Source organism: Borostomias antarcticus, assembly GCF_949987555.1.
Source record: "Borostomias antarcticus genome assembly, chromosome: 25".
Classification (NCBI taxonomy): Eukaryota; Metazoa; Chordata; class Actinopteri; order Stomiiformes; family Stomiidae; genus Borostomias; species Borostomias antarcticus.
In genome coordinates, this window is record NC_140258.1 from 7,412,539 (window position 1) to 7,423,973 (window position 11,435).

An 11,435-nucleotide genomic window follows, 5' to 3' on the forward strand; every position below is an offset into this window, starting at 1 on the left:
ACAGTTTACTGCAGTGTAGGCCTCCCCCCTGAGGAAGGACATGTACCTGTCTCTTCGAAGCTTTGGACCTACATTGATGCCCAGCGAAAGCAGACGAGTTCCTTTTTCTTTTCTAAACCTCTGACTGTGTGTGATCGGGCATGCCCGTCACTAAATAAACAAATCTCTCCTGCCTTAAATCAACTACTATCCTATGTCATATAAATGGGATCATTCTACACAAAAGTTCTAATGTCCTTGAGCTACTGGGAAGCAGCGTGACATGAATTAACTGCAGCAGGGAACTGGAGGGCGGAACTACAAGTTCCTACAAGACTCTTTCAACCCCTCTTTGACAGCTCGGCACGCAGGCACGGTGATTTATGGCCCTGGGTGGCTGGGACAGGGAGCTCTGAGGAAGCTGTTTTGACAGATGAAGACGGAACGCTGCTAACCGTGTGAGCCTCCCTCCTCGCGTGTGTAGCTCAACGCAGCCCGACACGTCGCCCGTCAACACTGTCCCTTCTCTTTCATTGGTGTGTTGTAGCAAAAACCGAGCATCCTTGCCAGTTGCCACTTCTGCCCTTCTCTTCGGGGAACAGTTAGGCCCTACTTGTTTGAGCAAGACAATCTGCAGACAATACTAACAAGAGTTAGTCCTCTTTGCAAACATGAAAAATGACAAGGACATTTTTACACAACTCTTAAAAGAGAGGAAAATCACAAAAGCTTACTTATAGGATTACTATTGGCTACTACTAACCATAAGGTTCAGAAATTGCAACAACTTTGCACAGACAAAGAATAACTTTGTAAAAGGGAATGTTTTGAAAGGGGTTTGACTTCACACTGGATTCTGGATATCACAGAATACAGCATAATAGAACTTAATGAGGAAGTTCAGAAATGACAATACAGGCCAAACCTGCCATCATATGCTCTGCTTGCTCCTCCAGATCAAGGATGACAGCATTACTTTCAGCAGGTGCCTTGGCTTAGTCCCGTACTTCACACTGGCACTCTGCTACCGTGGAGCTGGTGACTCAGTCCATGCGGAACATAACAGAAACTAGATATTTTGGGCACCTACAACAATAATTCAGTTTTGTAACAATGTGACCTCCATGCGATAAAAAATGACGTCTGAAAGTGCTATGCATCCAAGCCTGCAGTGTCCCACCCCTCTAATATCCTAAGGCATGACCTGCTATGATCGATCACGAGCAGTTAGACAAGGGAAGCTCTTTAAATGGACGCCAGAGTTAGGGGTGTAGCTGGCTCCTGAATGAGAATGCAAGGCCTTCCCTTGGGGGGGGGGGGGGGGGGGGCAGACTGACTCTGACAGAGACACAAACACACACTGAAAGGGAGACACAGACACACACCACTGATTAACAGTGTGCTCCCAAGCGAATGGCCCATCTCTGCCAGATTAAGACTGTTTATCTGGAACACACCTGGGAGGAGCCAATCACCTCTGTTCCTCAGCCCCTTACACAGTCCCTCCCCCCCCACTGCCCTCTCTGATTGGATGCCAAGGCAGTACACCTGTGTTTTCCTCCTCATTGGCAGAGCACATTAGGCAATGCATAGGAAGGTCAATCCAGATGATGTTCACATAGAGAAGTTCTTCCACATAGACAAACTATTATACAGCCTAATCAGTCATGTCTATCTTTTTCCTCTTGTCATACATTTTCATAACTAGAAAAACACTTTTGGCTTTGTACTGTATGCATTAGTGAATAATGAACTAACGAGGCCTAGATTTTCTGCCATTCAGGCAAGTAATTTAAGACTTAATCTAGATTAAAATGTCAGCCCTAACCCTAACCCTAACCCTTTCTTTAATGTTCCGCATTTGCCTGTTGTGTTTGTTTTCAGAAGAGCACTTTTAAAAGGCTGTTGATTACAACAGAAGACAGCTGTTGTTTATGTTATTCCAGCCTGGCGTGTGATCAACATATTTGTCTGAGGACGGGGAAGGATAACTGGGCGTGTGGTGCTAGACTCTGCTGGCGCTCTCTCACACCCCAGGCACATTCACACAACTCTCATTTAGCTGCATAATGAGCAAGTCAATTTGGCTGGCAGTGCAGAACTACATACAAGGATGCCAAGGGGAAAAGAGAAGACCTGCCTGGACCTTTAAGGAGCCTATGCCTGCCAGGGACAGATACTCACCCCCCCTCGCTCTCGGCCTCTTCCGAACTCAGACCCCCGGCTCTGGACGCAGACGCCGGAGCTCTCCTCCTGCGGGAGGGCGTGGACCTGCCACGGAGGGGGCTGTCCCTGCGGCCGGCTACGACCGCCGCTCCGCCCGCCGGCCCCCTCAGCTCGTCCCTCACGTGGTCCCGCAGCGTCGGGAGGGCATCCCTCAGGGCCCGTAACTCGTCCTTCAGCTCGGAGACGCACCGTGTCAGATCTCCCAGGCGCCCCAGCACCTCGGCCTGCCCCACCTGCCGGCCTGCTCTGTCCGCCGCCTCCGCGGCCCCTGCCGCCCGCTCGTCGTCACTGCTGGGGAAGAGAGTCGGCCTCCTCCTGGTCTGGAGCAGAACCACAGCCAGACTGACGCCAGCCGCGCCGGCAAAGGCCCCCAGAAGCAGCAGCCTGTGGTCCGATGACTGGGCCATCCTGCAAAGGGGTGGGGATAGAGAACCAGAATCGTTAGAGAATCGGAATGGTTAATTCTGAGAATCGACAGTGCATCTTATCAATTTGCATCCCTAATTATTAGAGATGCACGATATATCGGCAATCATATCGGTATCGGCCGATGTCAGTCATTTTTTTATATATTGGTATCGGTCCGATGTGAACAGTAGATAATTATTTCTGTCTAGCTGCTGCTGTGTGTGTTGTTTTTGAGAGGAAACAATAGGGCTGGGACGATATGCTTTTCTGCCGATTCGATTTTTTACGATTTTTTGGTGCCGATCCGATTTAAATTGCGATTCTTAATCTTACAGTATTGCGATTCCATATTGCCGATTATTGCGATTTTTTGTTTGCTTTTTTAACACCAGACGACTTGAAGTTGGATGGTGGAGGTCTGAACTCCGCGCATTTTCTTCTCACATTGTCCGCCATTCTTCTCTTTCACCTTACGTCTTCACCTTCACCAAAGACAATTCGCCCTCTGCTGGAGAAAAGCGGTAACTTTTTTCCACCTCGGCTTATAAACATGGACTGAAATTAAGCATTTTAATAAGGATTTTTTTTTTTAATAAAAAAAAACAATTAAAAAATCATAAAACAAAAAATCGCGATTCTGATGAGAATGGATTTTTTTTTTTTCAACCCCTAGGAAACAATGCGGTAACTCTATGATTTATTGGCTTTTCCAAATGTTTTACATGACAAGTGTTTACATGTGTTTTTCAGTATGTATAACATTTGATTATCAAACTTGTTTTTATACAGAACATATCGACATTGGTAAATATAGGTTACCTACAGAGCTTTACAGACAGGGGAGGGAGGAACAGCATGTTAATGATGAGTTGTTTGGAGGCTATGTTTTAGGGTACATCTGTACTGAGTAGTGCTTGAATTGCATTAATTAAAAGAAATGCCGCCTGCTCCGGAACTAGGGCTGGGTATCGCTTCGAATTTCAAGAATCGATTTGATTCCGATTCACAAGGTTCAGAATCGATTATCACGATTCGATTCGATATCGGTTATCGGTGTTACTAAAACCTGTTTTGTTTTTTTTAGCTGTAACCTTAATTACATGACTGCCAAGACATACAACACATCAACAGGCTTACTACGGCTGGGTATCGATACTGATTTCCCAAAATGAATGAATGAATGATTGAATTAATTAATGAACTATTCATTCCTTCATTTATTCATTCATTAAATAAAAGATCGATTTTGGGATTCATGAATCGATTCTGAATCATTTGATTCAGAATCGATTCATCGATTTTTTTTTAACCCAGCCCCATCCGGAACTATAAATAGTATTTCCACATAATCTAGGAAAACAAGGCAGATGCCCTGTCTACCCAAGAGCTGGTGTTAGGCAACCCCGTGAGTCTTTGGCATCTTAAATTACAGAGTACACAGCCTTGGCTACTAATTGGCATCATGACACAAGGATCACTCATCTCTTCCTGGTTCCGTGTCACCACATCAAGTGTATTTATCAATTCCACTGGCAACAGACGAGGAGGTTATTGCCTTTTCAGGGGGACACTTTATTGTAGCATACTTAAGCCAACGCGAAGCTAAAGCTGGCTACCTAACGAGGGGTTAAGAGTGTTATATTCACCTCTCTGGGTAGTACTACCCACCTTTACACGAAGGTGTCGATGCCGGACTAAAGGGGATTAACATTAGCCAACTACTGTACACTGGGTTTTATAACGTTACATTTGCTCGCCAGCTAAGCCAATTTATTCAGCTAAAATTACATTAATGACATCACGGTCGTCACTGACATGTGCCATATCACAGCAAGCTCGAAGCAATACGCGTTTGTGTTCACTTGACAAATATCCCTAACCACACAGAGACCTTGAAGGATCGAGCAGAGACACTATAGCTAATGGTGCGTTCGTTTGTGGTCGGAGGTGGCAAGTCGCAAGTGGCAAAATACCTACCTCCGACCTGTGTGCATTCAGATATATACCATTATATCACAGTTACCTAGTTATATCTATATACCATTATATCACAGTTACCTAGTTATATCTATATACCATTATATCACAGTTACCTAGTTATATCTATATACCATTATATCACAGTTACCTAGTTATATCTATATACCATTATATCACAGTTACCTAGTTATATCTATATACCATTATATCACAGTTACCTAGTTATATCTAGTGCATTCGAGCAACTGGGGGCTGAGAAACATCCGAATTTGCGACGAGGAAGTGCGAGTTCATGCGGTGTTTTATTTAATCATTCCTAGCAAGTCGCAATTTGCCACCTCCCAGTTATAAACGAACCCACCATAACCTTAGCTGGCAGGGTAGCTAGCCAATGGCAGCTACGCTAACTAGCTATAACCTAGCAAACAAGCTAGACGACAACAAGTGTAGGGAGGTCTGCTTACGTTCAATGGAATAACATCACGCTAAGGAATTACATACAGTTACTTATGTTCTCAAAACAGTTTAAAATGGTGGCTCTCAGAGAGCTTTACTCCGAGAAAGGGAGCAGCCCGCTCGCACTGGGGACAACTCTTGCTACATTTGCCAGCACAGTTTGACTTCTCGGTACAACCATCAAAACATTCCGAAGTAGCTGTGAGGCGCTCAGACATCAAGTTCCTAGCCCACCATAGTCCAGCTGCCAGGTTTCCCAAACGCTTCTTTCGCAAAGAGGCTCTTGGGCCATTCATTTAGAGCGTTCTGATTGGTCAACTGGTCTGGGCAAGCTCTCTGATTGGTCAACTGAATGGGCTAAAGAGCCTCTTAACGAAAGAAGCTTCTGGGAAACCACAGTTGCAGTCACCAGACAGGAACGAATGTATCCGCTTTTAGAGACGCACAAAATAGCGTGACACACCATTCAAAGTCTCTTAGGAGAGTTGATGTTTTTTCATGCATTTCATTTTGCATGGATTTAAAGTAGCCTACTCTGAATATTTTCCAGATGCCAATCTACTCAGATTAAACTTGATCATTATTTGTGCAAAATGTTAAATGTACAATAAGGGGGAAAAACTGCTATTAAAACTTCATTGAAGAATATAATTCACTGCAAGGTCAGGTACCTGAGCATGAGCATACCCGACATCTATCTATATAAACACATCTATACTAACTACAATATACACTATAATATATATATACTACAATCTATCCTATAACCTATCATATAATCTACACTAATGAGATAAACAGTAAGTAGGGATACATGGGTCATGTTCTTAGCCGTTAGACAAATATACTCCAGGAGCTTGCTCCAGGTTGCCTGTTTTAATATCTGTGTTGCTTTTATGGCTCTGTGTACTACTAACCCTTTTCTGCCTCCCCTCTCCCTAGTGCCTCTCTCTCTCCCTCCTATCTTCTAACCATGTCCAGTGGACGCCCCACTGTCACCAGCAGACCACCCTGAGTCCGATAGATACCCCTGTGTCTGCTGTGGATGTCGTAGCATTTAGTTAACACACACACGTACACACAGACATACACCAGTCCACTTCCGGCTTTAGGCCTGGACCTGGGCCCAGTCCCCCTTCCCCTCACCCTAACCCGGGTCCGTATCCTTTTCCTACCCCCCTCCCTACCCCAACCCCTGCCTCTATCTGGACCCAGGCACATTCACGCACATACAGACATACACCAGTGTTTGCCATGTCTCTCCTATGATTTTTTTTTAGCCTCTCTTACTCTGAAAATGTAATTTAATGTAATTTATTGCTTTATAAATGTTCTTAGCCGTTAGACAAACATACTCCAGGAGCTTGCTCGATTGCCTTGTTGAGAGAAGAATAATTTTTACAGCTCACTTTTCTGGCCCCCGGGTGATACTGGTTTTTAGCTTCCCTCTGGAATATGTAGGGGTGGGACATATGCCCACCTCCCTTGTTCTCTGTAAAGCGCATTGTGTTGCCTCTGTGTATGAAATGCGCTACACAAATAAAGCTTTGATTGATTGATTGATTGATGGGTCGACCATGCACTTCACCGTCTAACCACTAGAGGGCACCTATACAGGATTCAAATGGCCGTATCTGGACGTGGGAAGGTCACAGAGGCTGTATCACAAACGGTAGGCAGGTTTTTTTTAAGGAAATGTAGGCTACAGTCTGTTTTGCAGATGAATTAACTGTGTCAAACTGATTGCAGAAACTGGGTGACCAATTAAGTGACCAATTACAATCCCATTGATATAGACTTGTGCTTCTGTTATGTTTCTCTGTGCATGTAGTCTCGCATAGCCAGACCTATCTCCACACTTCGTTTACGCTGTGCCAGCGCCAGAGACAGGTCTGGCTGGACCATGGATGTATGCTGGACATATTACCATTCTGCAATAGGGGGTGGGGATAACGCAGTATTTCTTTAAACCAATCACAGTCATCTTGGGCGGAGCCAGCCCCGGACGCAGCGATGGTGCTCTTGCAAAATAGCCTGGATCGAATCTGATTGGTGTCGAGAGAATCTCTCGGCCCGAATCAGATTAATTTGTGTCGCCAGTCTCGCCACTGATTGGGCAGTTTGACAACGAATAACAAGGTTTATTGCCAAAACCTACATCCGTTGAGTCAGACTACTGTGCATGCAACTCTGTGTTTTGTTTTCTGCTCCTCCTGTTCCCAGCACACCAAAATAAAATGTCCACAATTATCTCGAGAACCGGGCTATGTCAAAGTTCACATTCCGCAGGTGTATCTCAGCACCCAAGTGCAGTGTCGCCTGAGCAGTTGCTTGGAACATCGGTTCTCGACAGGTGCTACGGTCAACCCCATACCAAGAACAAGAAGGGAGTAGGGAGAGGTAGGGAGAACCACCCCCCATTGACCCTTCAGTTGGTAAATCATCCCCCCTTTCATTCTCTATGGCGGACAATTCAATACCTGTTTGTCGGGTTCTAATGTGGAAAATCCATCTTGAGCTTGTGACCAGCTTAAAGGAGTAATAAAGGGTGTGGGTGGGCACCGTGAAAAATCATTCAAAAACATGTTAAACTCGATTTCAAAGACAAGAAGCTCAAGAAGTGGAGGTCAAGTGGCAAGAGCTTGAGCTGAGTCCAATGATACCCCCTCCCCCCAGGAGACATTCTCACTCTAAAAGGATCTAGGAAACACATGAAACTCTAAACTCAGTGCATTTAGAAAGTAGATGGCTTCCTCAGTAGAAAAGACTAAGCGTATGTACTGTAGCAGCAATGCTACGGACTTATGGGTGATCTCATGACCTGGTTATGCTATCTACTGTACCAATCAGGACTTAATCGCCTTAAAAGTATTAATGAGATTTATATTTTCAACCTAGACGAAATAGCTTGCTTGATGGGACACCACCAGATACATCTGGAACGACCAACTGTCTGTAGTGAGATTCAGGGCTTGATCCAACCGCACTGCATGTATTACCATACAAACACAGACATGTGGTACAAAAGGGAAGGCTTTGTTTAATCACTGGAGCTAATCAATCAAATCATCAGAATAATACTTTGGTCAATCAACAATGGAATGGAAAGAGGTGACAGGGGAAAGCTAAGGGCAACAGAACAAATCTTATGCTGGGGAAGGGAGAGGACACAGCTGGGGTTTACGGCCTGTTAACGGGGAAAAGAGACACACACACACACACACACACACACACACACACACAAGGCCTGGCTAATCTACCTCGGACAAATAAACTACCATTTCGCTTAGAGAAGCATAATCAGATCTGGCTGAATGGAGTGAGCAGAGAGCAGAGAGCCCCTGGTACTCTTGACTTGGTACCTGTGCAGGAATTTGGTTCCCCTTCGATCGGCTGCAGGTTCGAGGCAGCTGAGATTCCTTCGCTCTAAGCCACAAGGCTTCTGAAGTGAACGGGTCTGTATGGATCGGGACCCAGAGTCTGTAGTCAGAGGAGAGGGGCCTCTGGATCCTACTGCAGTGCTTGCGATGGAACAGGCCCACAGTGAAGCTACGTGTTCGGCAGGCCCACAACTTAAACTGAAATGAAGGAAGAGAGTGCTCCCTGAGAGGGAATTGTCATTGTGGGGCTGGGTAGATTGAGGTGTTCCCAACTCTGCTCCGCAGGGGGGGGGGGGGGTGTCCTCAACTTCAAAGATATATACTTGACACATACCTGACACAACCGGTCCTTCCTGTTTGAAAGGGGCCAAGTCAGTAGGTAGCTTGTCTGGCCTTAATGGTTGAAGCCTCTAGGAGAGGGGGGTTGGGGGAGGAAGTCCCATGGTTCTAGTTATTAGTCAATTCAAACAGAGCGAGATACCCTGGTTTTGGCGTAGTGGCTACACTTACGTACATGGAGACACCAAGCATAGTTTTGGATGTATCGGTAATAAACAAAATATACTTCTCAATGGACAAATGACTGGGGAAAACGGCCACCAGGAGGTGGCCTTTGGTACTACAGGATTCACACACAAACACACACATACACACACATACACACACACACACACACACACACACACATCAAACGAATATCCCACCCCCAGGGATAGGGTGTGAGACCCAAACTGAAGTAGGCATGGCCTGGTGAGTTCTAGCCTGAGTTTCGCCTATGTTGCATACATTTACAGTCTGGGAATTAAATCAAATGTGGCTTTATTGTTTTACAACAATCTACAGTGAAGCAATTGCCCCTTTAATCCATAAATTATTATGTAATTAAATTACTACACTATTAGGAGACAAATATTTTGCACGCTTTATAGTTTAAGTAATAATTGACTCAAAATGTAATAAGTTATAACAATATGCACAAAACATTGCTACATTATGCACTCAGTATTTTGTAACATTATTGACAAATTATTACAATATTAGGTAACTTTTAAAATATTAAATTATGCGTTGTTATTTCATTATACATTGTTGTTTCATTATCAGCTCTTACAGGGCATATACATGTACTGTAATCAACTGTCATGACAAGTACATTTTGAACAAGCATAAATCTTAAAGCTAAATATTATCTACAGTATCTTGAACTGTTCAGTTTTCAGAGCCTCAGCTATTTTGTTTGCAAAATGTAACCCATTTCAAGTGTCATAAGTGTATGTTTGTTTGTTTGTAAGCCTGTGTGTTTGTTTGAATGACTGTGGTTGTGTGGTATTTCTTTAATTGCCTTTTAAACAAGACACTACTGTATATCCATCTCAACTCTCTTAAAGGGCCCATGCCATCGACATGTGAGATAGATAGATAGATAGACAGACAGACAGACAGACAGACAGACAGACAGAGACAGACAGACAGACAGACAGACAGACAGACAGACAGACAGACAGACAGACAGACAGACAGACAGACAGACAGAGATGAGACACACGGGCACTTTGCACTAGAAGTCTAAAATGTAGACGATCATTTCACGAGTGGGTTCAACTTGAAATGTGATGTGTCCATCATGAAATGTTGTCCCAGGAGAGCACAACCAACCACCAACCCACCTGTGAGCAGTAAAACATAAACCACTAGTTGAACTGAACGAACAAAGGTCACTATGACAGGCTGAGTTAAAGTCAGCCCTCACATTAACAAAATTCAGTGAGATCCTTCCTAAATCCATAAAGCAATATGCAAAAGAGCAGGGTTGTGTGAAGACTTCCCATCCAGCTCTTCACATCCGCTTCCTCATTAATAGACATTCAACATATATTATTGAAAAACATTCATGACATTCAGTACATATATTACTCAAACAGATGCAGGAATCAATGTAGTGTAAACTGCAACTTACCTCCAAAAGATGTTTTTGGCTCACGTTTTGTTACACTGCACCTCTGCAGTACTACAGTATGTGTGCAGAGAGGGTTGGCAAATAATCTGATCAACCTTGAACCTCATGTCGGTTTCAGTGAAGCTGACCTTTGTGGCTTTTGATTATGGTGTCATAGAAAGCAATGAAGTGGAGTGGTGGGGGAGAGTAATATATTTACGATGGTGACTTGTCAGAACATGTTCATAGTTATCCGATTTCATATGAGTGTATTTCTTACTAGTGTTACTTCTTTAAAATTTTATTTGTCAGAAAAAAAGTCCGAACTGACGCATGCGATTATTATGTATCACTTTAGTTCTCTTACCCTCAGATCTATCAACACATCACATTTACATCTGATCAGCAGTGTACAGGGGCTTGAACTTCCTCATTGGAAGATGCCAATCTACTAAAACCATTCCAGTGTGTTACAACAGAGTGCTACAACTTCCTGTTAGTATCAAGTTGATAAAGTGAAGCTACATTTCCTTCTTGAAAGACATAAGATAGAGACATAGCTTTGTTTAGCACAGTGTTTTCTTCTGGATGTGAGTGATAATCATCTTTGACTAGGCAGAGGGGGGGTGAGGTCCAAGAACATCTCCTATGGCTGACTTGGTGTACCCATGAGTGATGCTAGGATTGCTATGTGCGGTTTCTTCAATGTGCCCTGAAGATGGTGTACAGAGAAGGCTATTGTTCCCCCAGCCCACAGCCTGCATTCTCCCAGCACAGGAAACAAAAAGTCCACCTGAAAACCAGAGGCAACGCTTTAAAAAAGGGAAAAAAAGCCTGGCCAACAGCCCTGGACTCGTCCCACGACACAGATCTGGTGATAAGGGAGATGCATCCAGCCATGGTCCTCGCTCCCATAGGGTCAAGGCCTGCAGATAAGGGCCCATCATCAACATTGATTATCAACCCACCGCAGCTGCTCAAGGACTCCTGGAGTCAACGGGGAGGGAAAAGCGGCCTTGGATTTGCTTTGTGCAGAGAAATAGGCTCCTAGCTGTTGTCAAACAATACTA

General features: G+C 44.3%; 1 protein-coding gene across 1 annotated transcript in view; it reads right to left on the reverse strand.

Moving 5' to 3' along the window:
- Positions 1–10,482, reverse strand: part of rmdn2 (regulator of microtubule dynamics 2) — a 35,449-nt gene extending 24,967 nt beyond the window's left edge. The window contains exons 1-2 of the mRNA XM_084458929.1: positions 10,387–10,482; positions 2,164–2,613 (exon numbers count right to left, since the gene is read on the reverse strand). Coding sequence (XP_084315055.1) covers positions 2,164–2,612 — 449 coding nt within the window. The 5' untranslated portion in view covers position 2,613; positions 10,387–10,482. The remainder of the gene's footprint in view (positions 1–2,163; positions 2,614–10,386) is intronic.
- Positions 10,483–11,435: the final 953 nt, after the last annotated feature.